This window comes from Microplitis mediator, chromosome 11 (assembly GCF_029852145.1).
Source record: "Microplitis mediator isolate UGA2020A chromosome 11, iyMicMedi2.1, whole genome shotgun sequence".
In the NCBI taxonomy this organism is placed as follows: domain Eukaryota; kingdom Metazoa; phylum Arthropoda; class Insecta; order Hymenoptera; family Braconidae; genus Microplitis; species Microplitis mediator.
This window is the reverse complement of record NC_079979.1, coordinates 366334-386882: the sequence shown is the minus strand read 5'-3', so window position 1 is coordinate 386882 and position 20549 is coordinate 366334. Positions and strand designations below refer to the sequence as shown.

Genomic DNA, 20549 nt, shown 5'->3' with positions numbered 1-20549 from the left:
CGCGCTCGTCGTCTTTTGCGTTTCTCGCGCAAGTCTATGTCAAAACTCTGGGTCAAGAATCTGGTGAAATTCTGGTCACAGACTGGCCCAAGTCTGCAGCCAGTCTGGATAAAGATTCTTGATCAAGTGTCTTGGTCGAGAATTGTACAATTCTTTACAAAGTGCTTCTTCAAGTATCTTGCCAAAGAATCTTGCCCAATTCCATTGCTACTAGGGTTATTTAGTCATTATGTAAATTTAAGTTCTGGCAGTTCGGATGGGAAAAAAAATTACTTTATTAATTTGTAATGACTAATCAATTGAATTGGTTGTTAAAAATAAATTTTTATTTAATCAGTTAGCTATTAAATGAATGAAATTTACATTTATTTCAAATAAATCTTTAGATTTCAGCGGAATTTACTTATGTATGGTAATTACAGTATGGACGAATTTGACAACATTAGGGCCCAATCTCCGCACGAAAGAACTTCTTAATATCATCAAGACCTCTCGGAACAAACTAAAAAAAAAAAAATAATAATAATAATAATCATTTATGTAACAGAAATTTGAAAAAAATTAATTACAAAAAGTTTGTGTATTTACCTCAATCATTTTTTGTAAGTCATAATTTTTCACAGCTGCCATTTCATCTTGACAGATCGAAGATACTTCCAATACTCCCATTGGCAGTTCCTGTAATCAAAAAATAATAATAAGTGCTTGAAGTTTTATTTATACAATATTTTTTTACTTACTCTTATGAGCTGACCATTGGGGTCAAAATCGCTTGCATCTGTATCTGTTATGATAATTGACATCACAATAAACGATATAAATACTGTCATAAATACCTTGTAGGTCATTTTTGTAAAAGATATTTATATGAACTGAAATCAAAAATTATTGACAATTAAATTTTATGAAAAGTATATTCAAAAAATTATAACTTCTGTAGTTATCGAGAATAAGACCCGTTATTAGGCTCAAAGTAAAAACCCTAACGGACCCAAATTACGGTAAATTACGGTAAACCCACCGTAAATTACGGTGGATTGACCGTAAATTACAGTGGTTTTACCGTAATTTACGGTGGATTTACCGTAATTTACGGTGGATTTACCGTAATTTACTATGGATTTACCGTAAAATACGGAAATACGGTAATCCACCGTAAATTACGGTAATTCGGTAATCCACCCGAATTTTTTACGGTAGATTTATCGTATTCGACGGTAAATTTACGGTATACCCGCCGTAATTTACGGTAATTCACCGTAAAGTACCGATTTACCGTAATTTACGGTGGATTTACCGTAATTTACGGCGAATTTACCGTAATTTACTATGGATTTACCGTAAAATACGGAAATACGGTAATCCACCGTAAATTACGGTAATTCGGTAATCCACCCGAATTTTTTACGGTAGATTTATCGTATTCGACGGTAAATTTACGGTATACCCGCCGTAATTTACGGTAATTCACCGTAAAGTACCGATTTACCGTAATTTACGGTGGATTTACCGTAATTTACGGCGAATTTACCGTAATTTACTATGGATTTACCGTAAAATACGGAAATACGGTAATCCACCGTAAATTACGGTAATTCGGTAATCCACCCGAATTTTTTACGGTAGATTTATCGTATTCGACGGTAAATTTACGGTATACCCGCCGTAATTTACGGTAATTCACCGTAAAGTACCGATTTACCGTAATTTAAGGTGGATTTACCGTAATTTACGGTGAATTTACCGTAATTTACTATGGATTTACCGTAAAATACGGAAATACGGTAATCCACCGTAAATTACGGTAATTCGGTAATCCACCCGAATTTTTTACGGTAGATTTATCGTATTCGACGGTAAATTTACGGTATACCCGCCGTAATTTACGCTAATCCACCGTAAAGTACCGATTTACCGTAAATTACGGTGGGTTTACCGTAATTTACGGTAAATCTACTCGAATTCTACGGTATTTTACGGTAAAATTACCGTAAATTTACGGTTAATCAGGTCTGCTAGGGAAGGAGTCTTTTAAGATAAATTTTTATTTTTGGTTGATTAAGATTAGACTAATTGATTTTAAGTTATCGATCTAAATAGATCGAAATGTGAAAGAATTAAAATTTGATGGGAAAAGTTTGACTTTTGAACTTTGAAAATTCATAACTTCTGTACTAGTTGAGAATGAAGGACGTGATTGGGCTCAAATTAAAGGTGAAGGTTCAGGAAACATTTTTCATTTATGTTTGATCAAATTTCAATCATTTCCAAGACATCGATTCTTATAAAGAAAAATTGTTGGGAAATTCAATTTTTGAATATGGAACTAACTTTAAACATCCATAACTTCTAAAAAAACAGAAATAGTCTCGTTCTGGATCTCATTTTAAAACTTAGTCTTAAAGAAGAAATTTTTATCTGTATTTGATCTAATTTCGATTGATTGTTTAACTACGCTCAGGACTGATCATACCTGCCCATGCCTGGTCATGTCTGTTCATGTCTGAAGCGTTGAATAAGCTCAGGCCTGATCAGGCCTGTTTATGCCTGGTTATGTCTGTTCATGTCTGTTCATAGATATAAAATTTTTTTGACCAAGAATCTATCACGTATAACCCGGGAAAAAAGGATCAGACCTGATCAGACATGAACAGGCATGAGTCTTAAGACTTTCAGTACTTGAAGTTCGTACGAGACCTATTTTTCAACTCAATCTTTTAGGTCAACAGGTAACGAGGCGAACTTTCAAGCGCAAGGTCCACGGTTCGAATCCTAGACACTCCCATATTTTTTATTTTTTTTTCATTTTTATAGAAATAATTATATATAATTGTATATAGTTATGCATAATTATATATAATTATATAGGACTATTTAATATATATAATTGTTTTACCAGAATGGGCATGAACAGGCATGAACAGACCTGATCAGACCTGAACATGCCTGATCAGGCCTGGTCAGGCATGGTCATTTTTCATGTCTGATCAGGCCTGAACATTTTTTCCCGGGTAGTGTAGAAATTTCCCAAAATTTGAATTTTCTTGAATGTTTTGTGCTGACAAAAAATTCTTGTTAAAAATTTTAATGTTATTTTGCCAAATACGATTTTTTTTTTCAATGTTTGAATGTTTGTTTTTATGTTTAATAATATTTCTGTGTATTGTAAAAGTGATTACCACACTTCTTTAAATTAATTTTTTCATGATAATATGGGAACCATTCCCATAATATTATAGGAATGGTTCCTATAATAGTATGGGAACTATTCCCATAATATTATGGGAATGATTCCCATAATGGTATACGAACCATTCCAATTGCATTATGGGAATCATTCCCATAATATTATGGGAATAGTTCCCATACTATTATAGGAACCATTCCCATAATATTATGAGAATGGTTCCTATAATTTATGGAAATGGTTCCTATAATATTATAGAAAGTATTCCTATAATTATGGGAAACATTCCTATTATTATAGGAACCGCTCCCATAATTTATGGTCGTAATTCCTATGATGGTATAGGAAAAAATTTCACAAAATTATGGGAACCGCTGCTATAATTTTCTTTCCGTGTTCTTTAGATAAAAGCTCTTAAAATCAATAACGTCTAAAGTAAGAGAGATTAACACTCCTAATTGGTCTATAATTAAAGATCATCTTTTCACCTTCAATTTCTGTAATAACTTCCAACTACTTCCGGTGATTTGTTTCCAAGATATATATTATTTAAATAAAATCTATTTTATCGTAACCAAAAAACATTAATATTTTTACAAATAAATTAAATTTAAAAATTAATTACTCCGAATCTATCAAAAATTATGTCATGAAACTGTCCCTACATCAAAAATTAGAATTTTTGCTTTAGTTTCCGTTTTTTAATAATTAATTTTTGATTATTTAAATCGAAGATATTTAAAGTTGACTCAAATCTCGGGAATTAATGAAATTAATTAAAAAAATTTTTTATGATAATAATTATTTTGACTTACATATGAGTAATTTTTTTGCTGATGTTTTCGACTCAACTCACAGTATTGATTGACGAAAAAATTCCAAATCATATCCACTTTTATCATCAGTTTCGCGTAAAATAAAAAAAAATATTTATTTAGTTGATTAATTAAAATTTTTGGTGTTCATAAATTATAATTAACTTCTCTTGAATAACCTCAGGTAAAAGGTCACATCTGGTTTCAATAAAGAAAATTTTTTTATCAGCAGTTATTTTAACTCTTACTGAATATTTATCAATACTCATTACCTGCATATATTTATATTAAATTTATACCAGACATGAATAAATAAATTAACAATTATAATATTATCGTTTCCTTGAAAAATTAATTAAACGATAACCATAGACAGTCGCAGGATTTCTTGGTGTAGAATTTCTGCAAGCAGCCCGCTCGCTAATTCTTGTAAGAAAAATTCCTACATGCAATTTTCCCATAAATTAAAAAAAATTTAATTAAATAAAATATGAAGAAAAAATCAATCAAATAATGTCAGCTATTTTTTTTTTTAATTTATTTACAACTTAAGCCACCATCCCTAGCAGATCCGAATTACGGTAAATTACAGTAATTTACCGTAAATTACCGCAACTTACGGTAATTCCGCCGAAAAATCTACGGCAATTTACCGCAAATTACTATAAGGTACGGTAATTTACCGCAATTTACGGTAAATTACCGCAAATTTTTCGGCGGAATTATGGTCAGTTGCGGTAATTTACGGTAAATTGCTGCAATTTACCGTAGATTACCGTAATTTACGGTAATTCTGCTAGGCACCGTAAATTACGGTAAATCACTGCATTTACCGTAATTTGGATCTGCTAGGGATTTGAATAATATACCCTAGAGGATCCAAATTACGGTAATTGCAGCAATTTACCGTAAATTACCGCAACTGACCATAATTCCGCCGAAAAAATCTACGGTAATTTACCGTAAATTACCGCAAGGTACGGCAATCAACCGTAAATTACCGTGAGGTACGGCAATTTACCACAATTTACGGTAAATTACCGTAGATTTTTCGGCGGCATTACGGTAAATTGCTGTATTTTACCGTAATTCGGATCTGCTAGGGATTTGAATAATATACCCTAGCGGATCCGAATTACGGTAAATACAGTGATTTACCGTAATTTACGGTGCCTAGCAGAATTACCGTAAGTACAGTAATCTACGGTAAATTACGGTAAGTTACGGCAATCTACGGCAAATTACGGTAAATTGCCGTAATTTATCGTAATTTACGACGCCTAGAAGAATTACCGTAAATTACGGCAATTTACCGTAGGTTGCCGTAATTTACGGTAAATTACCGTAATTTACGGTAATTTTGCTAGACACCGTAAATTACGGTAAATCACTGTATTTACCGTAATTCAGATCCGCTAGGGTATCCAGCACTACACAAATACCAAATCTTAAAGACACGGTACCGAAATGTCAAGTAAAGACAGTTGTTTACAGTCAAATATCCGATTGTCAACAGACATTCCAGTGAAAAGCTTCACATTACAGTAAAATACAGCAAATTTACCGCAATTATATGGTGGAATAACGCAATTTTACAAAACTTCTACGGTAAAGTACTGCACTGTTACCACAACTTTACGGCGAAAATGCGGCATTTTTACCGTAAACTACCGCACTTTCACCGCAACATTGCCGTAAATTTAACGCAGCTTCACCGCAAATTTGCGGCATTTCGCCGTAAATTACCGCAATTTGCCGTAGATTACCGTAATTTACGGTAATTCTGCTAGGCGCCGTAAAATACGGTAAATTACGGTAAATCACTGTATTTACCGTAATTCGGATCCGCTAGGGATTGTTTTAAAATATTAATTGTGAGTGTAATTAATTAACATAAATATACTTTAATCATTTAATCAATCAAATTTTCGTCCCTACTTTAATTAAAATTAATTCATCGTAAGTTGAAAATGTAAGTTTTTTATTTCATCTATTTTTTTTACAAAAAAAAATTCAAATCGAAATTTTCGCGCCAAAAGTTGTTCAATTCAAATTAATTATTTAAACGAGAATTAATTTTTCGGGTTTAATTAATTGAAGAGTAATTTATATGATCAAGTTAAAATTTTTAAACCTTGAGTTTATAAAAAATTACGTAATTAAGAGTAATTAGAATAATTTTTATCATTTTAATGCTGAGCCTTTGAAAATCAGAAAAAAAAAAATTTTTATCATCGTCCGGCTCTGGATTATCTGAAAATATTTAAAAAAATTTCCTGGGGACTTGAAACGACTGCGTCCACTGAAAACTTTATTTTCGAAAATAAAATTGGCAGAGAAAATTTTTTTCATTAAAAAATTTTAAATTTTCTTCTGCTAATTTTTTTTTCTGAACTTAAAATCAAAATTGCGCCAAAATTAATGAGTTTAGGTAAATATTTAATGAGAGACTTTTTATAGATAACAAAATTTCCTACAAATAACTATCAGTGCATTTTTTTTTATCTCTTATAATTGAGCCAGAATTTGGATTTTAAATTTGAATAAATATAAATTTTGACAAAAAAAAAAAATTTTGGTTCCAAATAAATTATTATTATTTTTTATAATTTTTTTTATTCGTAATATAAATTAAAGAAGATTTTTTAAAAAATAAGAAGTTAAATTAATTTTTTTTTTTATAAACAAAAATAAAAAAATTACGTCGAGGGATCGATTATCACTTGGACAGTTTCTAGCTTAGCCAGCTCATCTTCGTAGTCTACAAAATGTCTCGTTACTGCGTAATAAAAAATAACGAATGTAAAAATATAAACATTTAGATCGTGAATTATTAATGTCCATATTTTATATGAATTTTTAATTTTGTATATCAACGATGGACGAATATTGCACAGCATTAGTACTGCAAACATCATGTTCTCTCTTGGTGAATTTTCTTGAGTAGTAATTATATAAATGCGAGGTAGTAGAAGTAGAAAGAATGGAACAATTACACTCTGTAACAAAAAAAAAAAATTTGGAAAATGCAAAAGTGCACGCCTCGAACGCTCATGTTATGTTTTTTTTTTAAAGTTAAATTTCGAATAAAATTGAATATCCCACTCTTTTCCCATAGAAATTTCCATGGTAAATATACGGTAATAAAAGTAAAAAAAAAATAAATAAGGAGAAGATTCCTAATGAAAAATGGCGGCAGTGTGTGTTTGTTTACATGTAAGATTGCCGGTTTTAACCGTAATGATTTATTTTTAAAAAAACGAGAAGGCCTACAGTAGTGATTTTCGAAAGGAACCTTCTTTGCTTATTTCTGAAAATTTTGAAAAAAAAATTAAGTCCCTAGTAGCAATTTTGTCAAAGCCTTGTACCAGCCTGGATCAAGATACTTTAAAAAGATTTTCGATCAAGAATTGTACAAGAATTGGTCCAGATTCTTGACCAAGATTATTGGTCAAGACTTGAGCCAGACTGTAGTCAGAATTTGTCAAGAATTTCATCAGAAATCTGGAGCTGTCTATTGCTAAACTTTGGGACTATCCTATATAGAGATTCTCATTCTACATTAGTTTCATTTATAATACTGTAGTCGAGAAATGAGTTCTCTGTAGAAAATCAATCTAGTTTTTTTAAAAATGCGAGCGACAGCTTATTGAATTCGTCATTAAATTTGACAAGACATTTTTTTTTACAAATAAAAATATCAATTTTTATAAGTCAAAATCAAATAGAAAAAACGAGAGACTCTGATTATTAGCAATAACTCAAAAATTAATAGAGGAAGCGTAAAATTAAAAAACGATTATTAAAGAAGAAGCAATTTTCTATTTGTCACAACTTTCGGAATTCTATTCCCATTTTTTATAATTTTAATTATTCATCTTAATCTATTCAAAAACTTCCGAAATTTTTCAAGTGCTAGAAAATTCTGAAAATCAATTTTTCTAGGCATTACTAGAAACTCAATGCGTAATTTAAAAAAATAACATTTTTAAACTTGTTGACTCAACTATAAATGAGAACCACTGCAATACTATACTTTTTACATTCAAGTGGAAAGGAGGGAAATAGGTGCGCGCTCGTCGTCTTTTGCGTTTCTCGCGCAAGTCTATGTCAAAACTCTGGGTCAAGAATCTGGTGAAATTCTGGTCACAGACTGGCCCAAGTCTGCAGCCAGTCTGGATAAAGATTCTTGATCAAGTGTCTTGGTCGAGAATTGTACAATTCTTTACAAAGTGCTTCTTCAAGTATCTTGCCAAAGAATCTTGCCCAATTCCATTGCTACTAGGGTAGTTTCGTCAAGTCGTTCTCGAGATATCCGTACCACGCCGTTTTTTTTAACCACAGACTAATGGACGTCCACGATAAATTTTTTTTAATGAACTTTTTTTTATATTAATACATATTAGACAAATTAAAAAAAGTATCAGGATTATTTGTTAGTGTTTCAGCTTTATATTGATGTGTTTTTCATAATGTGTAAGAGTAATAGAAAAAAAATATATGCACTTTAATGAGTGGAAATCGTGTGACCTTGACAGGTCGGTTATAAACCACAACCTCTCCGCTTCGCTTCCGAGGCGTGCAATATTTTATTTTTATTTTAAAAATTAATTACTCGGAATTTAATTGAGATTAAGGCTCGAGATTGGGCTCAAATTAAAGCTTAAACTTTAAAGGATAAATTTCATCTGTATTTCATGAGTGTTCGGCTAAAAGTTTCCAAGTTATAAATTTTTAAAGACTTAGATTCTAAAATTAAAAAAATTGTTTTTTTTTTAATTATTAGTGTTAATTAAATAAAATCTAAATATCATTTACCTTGCCGATAGGATTGTCAATTTGTAGAATAATTAGTAAGTTCAGTAGTATCGCGAGAACTACATAAATTGAGCGATTGAATAAAAAAGAATTTAAAATTGATGGTTTTTTTTGTACATCCGGACTTGCAGTGCCGAGAAGAAGGTTCGCAAGCTCCTCGGGACTTGTTGGTGCCTCTGGCGACTCGTATGTGAAGTCTGTGGGCATTTGAGCCGATTCTCGTATCAGCCGTTCAAATGGTTCCTGATAAAAAAAATATTATTATTGTTATGGTGCTTATCGATGAATTTCTATAGAATTTTGGAGCTCATATTTTTATCAAGCGGTAAATTTCCGATAAAATGAGTACCTACAACCTATACTTATTATTGATAGTTATAAACATGATAATAATCATGTTTATTAGTACCCATGATATTTATCTCGTAAACTATCAGTTTTACAACAAAATGTTAAGAGCCAAAAATTGTAGGGAATTAAATTTCCTCTGGAAAGAGTACCCACAAGACCTATTTATTTCAAATATTTACTGAAGGAGTCATAATAATGATAATTACTTGTACCCATTACATTAATCTTGTAAACTGTGGGTTTGAGGAAAAAATGTAAAGAGTAAAAAATTGTAGGGAATTAAATTTCCTCTGGAAAGAGTACCCACAAGCTCAACTTATTCCAAAAATCTACTAAACCAATAATAATAATAGTAATTATTAGTGCTCATTACATTTATTTCGTAAACTATCAGTTCTACGACAAAATATAAAGAGTCAAAAATAGTAGGAAAATAAATTTCCTCTGGAAAGAGTACCCACAAGACCTATTTATTCCAAAAATCTACTAAACTAAGAATAATAATAATAGTTATTATTATTATTACTGCTCATTGCATTCATCTCGTAAACTATCAGTTCTACGACAAAATGTTAAGAGTAAAAAATTGTAGGGAATTAAATTTCCTCTGGAAAGAGTACCCACAAGACCTATTTATTCCAAATATTTACTGAAGGAGTCATAATAATGATAATTACTTGTACCCATTACATTTATCTTGTAAACTATGAGTTTGAGGAAAAAATGTAAAGAGTAAAAAATTGTAGGGAATTAAATTTCCTCTGGAAAGAGTACCCACAAGACCCATTTATTTCAAATATTCACCATTGGAGTAATAATAGTAACTTGTAGTCATTACATTTATCTTTTAATTTGTGAGTCTGAGGAAAAAATGTTAGGAGTAAAAAAATATAGGAAATTAAATTTCCTCTGGAAAGAGTACCCACAAGACCAACTTGTTACGAATAATTACTGGATTACGTGAAATAAAATAATTACCAGTGTCTCCTGGTTGTGATGACGCGGATTATCTTGAAGAAAACTAATTTCTGGCATTTCTGGATCTTCGAAAATTTCTGCTGCGCTGCCATTAACTTTAGTTTCACTTTCATCTTAAAAATTCAAGTAATTAATAAATTTTTTTTTGTCTACAAAAAAATAGAGAAAAAAAAAATTACCTCTTCCAGATATTTTTTGTAGGCGAGACTCAGAATTTTCAAGTATCCTGCGACGTCGCGCTTCTCTCTTAGCAGCGATATCCGCCATTTTTTATATTTTTTAATGCACTAATTAATTAAATAATCAATCACCTACTAGTTTAATAATTTATAGTTATTATTATTTATCCATTTACATATTTATGGGAATTATAATAAAAATATTCAAGTATTGACTCTGAGGTTAGTGCACACGACACTTTCGTTTGAAAAAATTTAGACAGATGGCGCGAAAATTCTAGTTTTGACGACTGTTGGAACTGTAGGAAATTTATAAGTCGCGGTCTTAGATCATGAACAATTAAATGATCCTGGTTAGCAGACAGTTCGAAATTTTTGATTTTTTTTTTTAAAGACTTAATTTTTAAAAAAATAAAAATAAAAATATGCACATGTAGAAAATTTAATAAACTATAGGTGCAATTTTTCCAAATATTTTTTTTTTTTAATTTATTGTTTAAAAAAAAATCCAAAAATTATTAGACGTCGGCTGACTTCAGTATCATACAATTAAACCATTTACAGGAATAATGAAAAAAAAAGACAAAATTCATTGAAAGAATGCTAGCGCAGTAGGGGAGGGTGGGGCAGAGCGGCCCCCCTAAAATTTTGACCAAAAAAAAATTTTTTTTTTTTTTCGACTAATTACTATAAATCCGATATGTTTGCGCATTTTTACCCCTACGCATGACATTTGGGGCAAAATGGACAAGCCCAAAATTTTGAAAAAGTGATTTTTTCATATTTTTATCGTCAAATTAAAAAAAAATTATCATAATTCCACATTTCTAGCCCTACGCATAACACCTAGGGCAAAATGGACCAGCCGAAACTTCCGAAAAAATTATTTTTTCATATTTTTCGGCCGTTTCTTTATGTAAGAGGCAAATTTGGTCACTAAAAATTTATAAAAATTAAATTTTTTTTTTTAGTTGATAAATTTTTGAAATAAAGTAAAATTATAGAATTGATTTTTTTTTTATTAAATAACAATTAGTAATTAAGGTAATCGAGAGTGAACGATTTTTTACGCTTTAAAAAATTTTTTTCGAGTAATATAAAACCAAAAATAGTTGTCAAGAGAAAGAAATACATTCTTAATGATGAAAACAATTTAAAAAAAAAAAAAACGAAAAAAAAAATTTTTTTTATCACTTTTTGAAGGGAGGCCGCTCTGCCCCACAAAAAAAAAAAAAAAATTTTTCAGAATTTTGGCAAAATGTCCATAAATTTGTTCGAAATAGGACAAAAGTAAAGTGATCTTATGGTTGAAAGCCACAAAAAATAATAATTGGCTTAGGGGGGCCGTTCTGCCCCACCCTCCCCTAGATTATTTTTATATGTTTTTAGTCATTTTTTCTACTAGAGAACATTGTAATGAACAAAACAAAAATTGTTAATATTGTTTCGGGTTATTGACCGGAGCAAAGTTACGAACCACTTTCAATAAAAGTACACAGACATCGTCGTCCTCATCAATCCTTATTTATCCTCAAATGGGTCTGGATTCGGAAAATACATTTTTCTCAGGAGTTATTTGAATTTTTTCTACTAAAGGACATCATAATGAACAAAGAACGTTTATATTGCGATGGGTTATTCCCAACGGAGAAAAAGATGCGAGCTACTTTCCATAAAAGTACATAGACAGTGTCATCTTCATTTATCCTCATTTATCCTCATATGGGTCATAAGATAAAAAAATAATTTTTCTCAGGACTTTTTGGAGTCTTTCCTACTAGAGGATACTATAAGGAACAAAAAACGTTAATCTTGTATGGAGATATTCCCAATAAAAGCAAAGTTACAGGCCACTCTTCATAGGAAGACATGGAAAATGTCATCCGTATTTACCTCCATTATTGTTTTTTCCAATTGTTTTTTTTTCTTTTGATTTTTGAAACTAATGAACCATAAATTGCATTGTAATTTCTATCGGTTATTTATAAGAAATTGAACGCTCTACAAAAAAAGTCTCTTATGATTTTTTGATAAATTCATCTGTTCAAAAGTTATTGGAGCTGGAAGTCAAATCTTCAGTGAATTTCGAGATCTTTTTACTTTTCCAGCAAAACTATCAAGCTTATCGAAAAATTTCATAGGACCTTTTTTGTAGACAATTTTATTTCCTATAAATTATTATCAGGAAAGTTCATTCGAATTCCCCATTGTTTTCTAGTTATTTTCATTTTAACGTTAAGTTCTCAAAATCGATTAAAAGACTACTATTTTTATGAGCTTGGCGCCAAATAATAATTTTCACAACTTTATTTTCAGCGAGTACACCATAAAATATCGTAAAAATACTATAAATTTACAATTCTTCGGTATCTTAATAAACATGCAACTTATCCTCACTGAGAATAAAATAAAACGATTTTTTAAAAATAAATTTCTTTTATTTTTATACAAGTTTTTAAATAATTACAGTAAATGCGGCTTGTGGGTACTCTTTCGACCAGAAATCATAATCTTTACACTAATATGAGCTCCAAAATATAATAAACATAATTTTTTTCCATTTTTTCAAAATAGTGTCCATGTTGTACAACTTAGAAATTAATAAAAAACAAGTATGGGTTGTGGGTACTCAAATTAACGGAAATTTACTGCTCTTCTCAGAAATAATCATAACAATCACAAACAAGTTGAATTTTTCCGCAATAACTGTAATTGTAGTCAAGTAGTACGAAACAAGTCTTAGTCAAAAACGCATTTTCCATCTCCTCTAATTGATGCTGTACATGTATAGCCACCAGAGCAGAACACTTTCTCGGGTATATTACACTGAAATAATAACAGAATAATTAAAAATAAAAATTAATAAAAATATCAGTTTTACATAAATATTTTTATGTACGAACCCTTTCACCGTAGCCTGCAGCATTTGCGCCGATTGTCAGAAGTGCAATTAATAAAATAATCAAAAATAATTTTGATGCCATTTTCAAAAATTAGTCGGTAATTGACTGCAATAAAAATTTATTTTCAATAATTTCTTAAAATAAATACTATTATTATTTACTTACAAGTAAGTTATTTAAACAACGATGTTCCTATCGTGAGTGAAAGTAACAACTGCAGAAAATCTTTGATATTTATACCCATGTTCATAATGAGATGCGCGGAAAAATGAGATATCTGCCTTGGCATTTAATATCAATTGATAAATAAATAAATAAACATTTATTCCACAGAGCAATAAAAATCTAAGATGTCGATTAAAAAATCGATATTTCTTGAAGCAGTAGCGGAGATTACGAATCGGCCTCATTAAGACTTAGACTATCGGCTGTTATGCGGCTCTATTAATAATTTATTTTTTACACTCATTGCCTGATTTACATATTTTGACGTGTCGACGTGGATCAGTAATTAAATATAACGAAATAACAATATTTTTATTAAAAATCATGTCGCTCGAATTTTATTGAGATCAAAGAGACATAGTGGACATTAATCTGTAACTACTTTTATCTTAATTAGTGCAGAAGTTAAAAGGTTTCGGACTTTGATCCCAATAAAGTCAATCTGGAATTTTATGAATATATATTCTTATCTATATAGATCGATATCGTTCGATTTTCAAACGTTCCACTTCCAGAGTCAAAAATTTGATTTTCAAAAAAATCTTCCGTCGTCTAAATAGATCGATTTTAGAGAGACTATTGACCGGAAGTTGATTGAACATAAATAAAAATTATAGTTAAAGGTCTAGGCTTTCATTTGAGCCCAACCCCGTCCCTGAATTTCAATTTTCCTAGAAGTTATAAATTTTCAAAGTTCCCGCCTTCAGATTCAAAAATTCAAATTTTCTAAAACTTTATCACTATCTACATAGATCGATATCTCGGAAGCTATTGATAGAAACTTGATATAACATCAATGAAAATTGTTTATTGAAGATCAAGCTTCAATTTGAGCCCAATCCCGTCCCTGAATTTCAATTTTCCTAGAAGTTACAAATTTTCAAAGTTCCCGCCTTCAGATTCAAAAATTAAAATTTTCTAAAACTTTATCGCTATCTATATAGATCGATATCTCGGAAGCTATTGATCGAAATTTAATATAATACAAATGAAAATTGTTTATTGAAGCCTAAGCTTTGATTTGAGCCCAATCCCGACTCCTAATCTCAATTTTCCTAGAAGTTATGAATTTTTTAAGTTCCCACCCCCAGATTCAAAAATTTAATTTCCCAGAAATATACGGCTATCTATGGGGATCTATACAGATCGATATCTCGAAAACTAATGATTGAAACTTATTACAATATGAATGAAAATTGTAGCTTGAGGTCTGAGCTGTAATTTGAGTCCCAAAATGACCCTCTATTTCAATTTCCCTAAAACTTATAAATCTTCAAAGCTCCCACTTCCAGATTCAAAAATTGGAGTTTCAAAAAAATCTTCCTTCGTCTATATAAATCGATATCTTGAAAACTATTGATCGGAAGTCAATTAAACATTAATGAAGATCATAGCTTAAGGTCTAAGCTTTAATTTGAGCCCAATCCCGTCCCAAAATTTCAATTTTCCTAGAAGTTATAAATTTTCAAAGTTTTCATTTCTAGATATAGAAATTGAATCTCCCACAAATCTATCCTTATCTATATAGATCGATATCTCGAGAACTACCGATCGAAACTCGATCAAACACCAACAATAATTTTAGCTGAAGGTCTTATCTTTATTTGAAGCCCAATACCGACCCATACTCTCCACTAGTTCAAAAGTTATGAATTTTTTAAGTTTGAAACTCAAAAATTTCCCATACGAATTCCACTTTTCAGAAATATAGATCGATATCTCGAAATCTATGATTCGAAACTCTATCAACCAAAAACAAAATTTGTTCCTCTAACCCTCAGCTTAAATTTAGGCCTATTCCCGTCCCTTAGTCTCTATCTGATCCCAATTTTTCAAAAATCTTTAATCGATTTCTCGATCAATTAATCGATTAATTAACGAAATTTTATTGACAATTTTTCTAATCATATCATTTTTATCTCATAAATAATCCACATAAATTTCTAAAATCATTTAAATAAACAATTAATTTTAAAAAATTCAAATTTGAAATTTTTCCCGCGCATTAAAAAATAATCCACTAGCGCGCGAATTTAAAAACTTTGCCGCCTTGAATCACTAAAGTCGTCAGTTAGAAACACGGCGGGAGAGGTAAGAGAGGTTTAAACTTTAAAAACCAGCCATTACCCGGCTTGACGCCATTGAAGCCGTTGCTGCACAGAAGTCTTTTGGCGGGCACATTTTTTTCTACAATTTTATTATTTTTATAAAAATTAATAACGTTTACTAATAAAATTATTGTAAAAATGGGTGACAAAGATGGTGGTGAGTATTTTAAATAATAATTAATAGTGATAACTAATAAAATAACTTTTTAATTGATTAATTCAAAGTCTTAACCAAGTGCTGGTGCGTCACTTGTAAACAACCTCCATTTTAAAGTTATTTTAATATTTTTTATTTATTCATTTTATCTTTTATCATTTATCTCAAATAATTCAATTTTTCATTTTGGATTTTTCATTTTTTGGGTCAGCTGGAAATTTTTTTATTTTATCTAGACATTGGTAAGAGTAGGAAATTTTTTGTAAGGACCAAAATCATTCGGGACCAAATTCTTGAGAGACTAGCGCGGGTTAGAAGGCTTGAAAACTAGTAGTTTGAGAATTCAGATTTTTTAAATGAATTTTTTTTCTAAAAAATGTAGAAAAATTATTTGCATGACTTCTAGTTTAGTTTTTAATTTTTGTTATGCCCATAGGAGGGTAGAGAAGTAAATTTCCGTTAGTTTGAGTACCCACAAGACGTACTAATTGATGATAGATAGTAAGTTGGGTAAAATGGACATTTTGTAGTAAATTATTTAAATAAATGGTTTTTGATTGTTATCTTGGTGACAGTTGGAGATAGGAGATTATTTGTGAGGACCAAAATTGTCGGGGACTGAATTCTATAAATTCTAGAGCAGGTTAGAAGGCTTGAAAGTCAGTAGTTTGGGAATTTAGATTTTTTAAATGAAATTTTTTAATGAAAAATGAGGAAAAATTAATTTAAAGACTTCCGGTTTTGTTTTTTATTTTTTTTAAACCTATAGGAAGGTAGAGAAGTAAATTTCCGTTAGTTTGAGTACCCACAAGATATATTTATTGTCAATCAATAATAAAATCTGTAAAATGGACACTTTTTGAAAATCGTTCAAAATTTCAATTTTTGAGCTCATATTCTGGTAGAGAAGTACATTTCCGTTAGTTTGAGTACCCACAAGATATATTTATTGTCAATCAATAATAAAATCTGTAAAATGGACACTTTTTGAAAATCGTTCAAAATTCCAATTTTTGAGCTCATATTCTAGTAGAGAAGTAAATTTCCGTTAGTTTGAGTACCCACAAGATATATTTATTGTTAATTAATAGCAAGTTAGGTAAAACGGACACTTTTCAAAAATCGTTAAAAATTTAAATTTTTGTACTCATATTTTGGCCTAGAATGAAATTTCCTGTGGAAAGAGTACCCACAAGCCAAAATTATTTTCAAAAATTTCCAAGGTAAATAAATTTTTTTTTTCTTTATTTTTTAGAAACTTTCGATGATGCGGTTGAGGAACGTGTAATTAATGAAGAATACAAGATCTGGAAAAAAAATACTCCATTTTTGTATGACTTGGTGATGACCCATGCTCTGGAATGGCCATCACTGACTGCCCAGTGGCTTCCAGACGTGACCAGACCCGAAGGCAAGGATTACTCAGTTCACCGGTTGATACTGGGCACTCATACGTCGGACGAGCAAAACCACTTGCTGATAGCCAGTGTCCAGTTGCCAAACGAAGACGCACAGTTCGATGCCTCCCACTATGACAACGAGAAGGGAGAATTCGGTGGGTTCGGATCAGTGAGCGGAAAAATTGAGATCGAAATTAAAATAAACCACGAGGGCGAGGTCAACCGGGCTCGTTACATGCCACAGAATCCTTGTGTCATTGCTACCAAGACACCTTCCAGTGATGTCCTTGTCTTCGATTACACGAAACATCCCAGCAAACCTGATCCCAATGGCGAATGTCATCCAGACTTGAGGTAAATTTTTTTCCTTCGACTTAAAAATTCATAACTCTAGAACAAATCAATATTAAGAGGTCTTTAAGGGCTTAAATTAAAGCTTAGACTTCTAGCAACAAATTTTATTAATGTTCGTTCCACTTCCGGTGAGTAGTTTTCGAGATATCGATTTATATAGATAGAAGAAGAAGTTGGGAAATTCAAATATTTATTTCAGATGAAACTTTAAAAATTCATATCTTCCAGAAAAATTGAGATTAAGACTCGTTCTAGGTCTTGACTTAAAGTTCAGACTTCTAGCTTCAATTTTCATTGGTGTTTCATTGGTCTGAGATCAACAGCTCGCGAGATAGAGGCCCTCGAAGTATAAAACTTTTTTTTTTATAATTCCAGATTACGCGGACATCAAAAAGAAGGCTATGGACTTTCATGGAATCCAAATTTAAACGGGTACCTGCTGAGTGCATCAGACGACCACACAATTTGTCTGTGGGACATTAACGCAACGCCAAAAGACAACCGTGTTGTTGATGCGAAGACAATATTCACTGGACACACTGCAGTTGTAGAGGACGTTGCGTGGCATTTGTTGCACGAATCACTCTTTGGATCTGTCGCTGACGATCAGAAGCTCATGATCTGGGACACCAGGTAGCTTACCAACCTATTGGATTACTTTAATTACTTTTCAAAATTCCATGAAGAATTAACAGAACTATTTTTAGTTGTTGTGGTCACAAAAAAATTTTTGAATAATTTTCGTCATCATATTCGTGTACGGCGGTAAATTTCCGTTAGAATGAGTACCCACAAGCCATATTTTTTTCCAATAATTTTTAAGTTGGCTAAAATGGTCATATTTGTACTTGGTAGATAATTATGACAAATATGACTTATTGGTACTCGTTCCACTGCAAATTTTCTGCTTTACACGAAAATCCATATCAAAATTTTTGAAAATTATATTTTGAGTCATTTTTTCAAAATATGACCATAATTTACAACTTGAAAATTATTGAAAATAAGTATGGGTTGTGGGTACTCATTTTAACGGAAATTCACTGCTTTTGAAGAATCTGATATTTATTTATTTTTTTTTTTAATTTTTTAGATGCAACAATACGAGCAAACCGAGTCACACAGTAGATGCTCATACAGCAGAAGTAAACTGCCTAAGCTTCAATCCTTACTCAGAATTTATTCTGGCCACTGGCAGTGCTGATAAGACTGTCGCACTGTGGGATTTGAGAAACTTAAAATTAAAATTGCACTCGTTTGAGTCACACAAGGATGAAATTTTCCAAGTACAGTGGTCACCGCACAATGAAACTATTTTAGCTAGTAGTGGAACCGACAGACGTCTTCATGTTTGGGATTTAAGTAAAATTGGCGAGGAACAATCGAGTGAAGATGCTGAAGATGGTCCTCCAGAATTATTGGTGAGTTTTGTTTATTTTTTGCATGTTTTTATAATATTTGAAAAATTTACAATCAAAATTACCCATATTAATATGACACGAAAATTCCCCATATCAAAATTATACATAAATGCCCTGGATTCAAATTACCCATAAAAATTCCTCACATTAAAATAACCCATAAAAAGTTACCATATCAAAATAACCCATAAATTTCCCATATTCAAAGTACCCATGAAAATTCCTTACATCAAAATAACCCATAAAAAATTACCATATTAAAATGACCCATAAAAATTTGCCCACATAAAAATGATCCAGGAATACCCCATATTCAAATTACCCATGAAAATTACTCATATTAAAATAACCCATAAAAAGTTACCGTATAAAAATTTCCCAGATTCAAAATGACCCATAAAAATTATTCATATTCAAAATACCCATGGAAATTCCTTGTATCAAAATAACCCATAAAAAGTTACCTTTAAAAATGATCCATAAAAATTCCCCACATAAAAATAATCCAGAAATACCCCATATTCAAATTACTCATGAAAATTCCTCATATCGAAATAACCCATAAAAAGTTACCGCATCAAAATTTCCCAGATTCAAAATACTCATGGAAATTCCGCATATCAAAATACTCCATAAAAATTTTCCATATCAAAATTACTCATAACAATTTCCTATTTCCAGAAAATGTATAAAATTTTCCCATATTAAATAACTCATAAAAATTTCCGTTATCAAAATAACCCATAAAAATTCGTCATTTTCGAATGATGCATGAAAGTTTTCCATATCAAGTTATCAATCAAAATTTCTCATATAAAAATAACCCATAAAAATTAATCATTTCCAAATATTGCATAAAAGATTCCAATATCAAATTTCCCATAAAAATTCCCGCTATTAAAATAACCCATTATAATTTTCCATACCCATAAAAATTCCTTATCTATGTCACTGAATAAATTTACTAGAAATAATAAAATAAAATAAAAGTTTAATCAATTTTTTTTTTTTTATTAAAACGAGATTAAATTATTATTTCTAGTTCATTCATGGTGGACATACCGCTAAAATAAGCGATTTTTCATGGAATCCAAATGAACCATGGGTTATTTGTTCAGTATCTGAGGATAACATTATGCAGGTTTGGCAAATGGCAGAAAATATTTATAATGATGAGGAACCAGATACACCCGCCAGTGAATTAGAAGCTGGCGCACCTTAAGTTATCATTTTTTTTTTTTTTTTATTTCTATTTAAATTATAATTCTTTCCCTCCTTCCTCACTCTTCATTTTATTTTTTTAAATTCGTTATTTTTTTTCGTAACTTGTGACCATTTTACCCCACAATTAAAAAAATTTTCATTTCCTTATTTCTTTTTTTTTTTTTTTTTAAACAGTGAAGATTTTTTTTCTGTATTTTTTCTATGTAGTAATTAAGACATTATTATTATTATTATTATTATTAAATTTATTATTATTATTATTAATATTATTAATAAATCACAATTTAATTACCGACTGAAGTAACATGCTACATTGTAGATTCCAATAATTGCATATTTACTACACATTTCATTAAAAAAAAATAAATCAGTAATTAAATTAATTAATGAATTTTTTTTTAATTAACCCCAAGTATAGCTTGTGGGTAC

The 20549-nt window shown here is 30.5% G+C and overlaps 2 protein-coding genes and 1 long non-coding RNA gene across 3 annotated transcripts; 1 reads left to right on the top strand and 2 right to left on the bottom strand.

Annotated features, from left to right (window-relative positions):
- Window positions 1-304: 304 nt before the first annotated feature.
- LOC130677583 (uncharacterized) lies at window positions 305-10560 on the bottom strand. Its single transcript, XM_057484401.1, has 7 exons — window positions 10329-10560; window positions 10150-10262; window positions 8821-9063; window positions 4003-7001; window positions 741-872; window positions 589-678; window positions 305-502 (listed from the first exon to the last, which is right to left on the bottom strand). Exons 1-4 carry the CDS (start codon window positions 10414-10416, stop codon window positions 6702-6704), a joined length of 744 nt encoding a protein of 247 aa, XP_057340384.1. The 5' UTR covers window positions 10417-10560; the 3' UTR covers window positions 305-502; window positions 589-678; window positions 741-872; window positions 4003-6701.
- Window positions 10561-12780: 2220 nt separating this feature from the next.
- On the bottom strand, window positions 12781-13616 carry LOC130677490 (uncharacterized). Its single transcript, XR_008991622.1, has 3 exons — window positions 13397-13616; window positions 13232-13336; window positions 12781-13154 (listed from the first exon to the last, which is right to left on the bottom strand). It is a non-coding gene; the product is annotated as an uncharacterized LOC130677490 (long non-coding RNA).
- Window positions 13617-15563: 1947 nt separating this feature from the next.
- On the top strand, window positions 15564-20411 carry LOC130677412 (chromatin assembly factor 1 p55 subunit). The gene is made up of 5 exons (XM_057484168.1): window positions 15564-15721; window positions 16977-17475; window positions 17851-18108; window positions 18569-18896; window positions 19939-20411. The coding sequence occupies exons 1-5, from the start codon at window positions 15703-15705 to the stop codon at window positions 20116-20118; spliced, it is 1284 nt and encodes a 427-aa protein (XP_057340151.1). The 5' UTR covers window positions 15564-15702; the 3' UTR covers window positions 20119-20411.
- The last annotated feature ends 138 nt before the right edge of the window (window positions 20412-20549 follow it).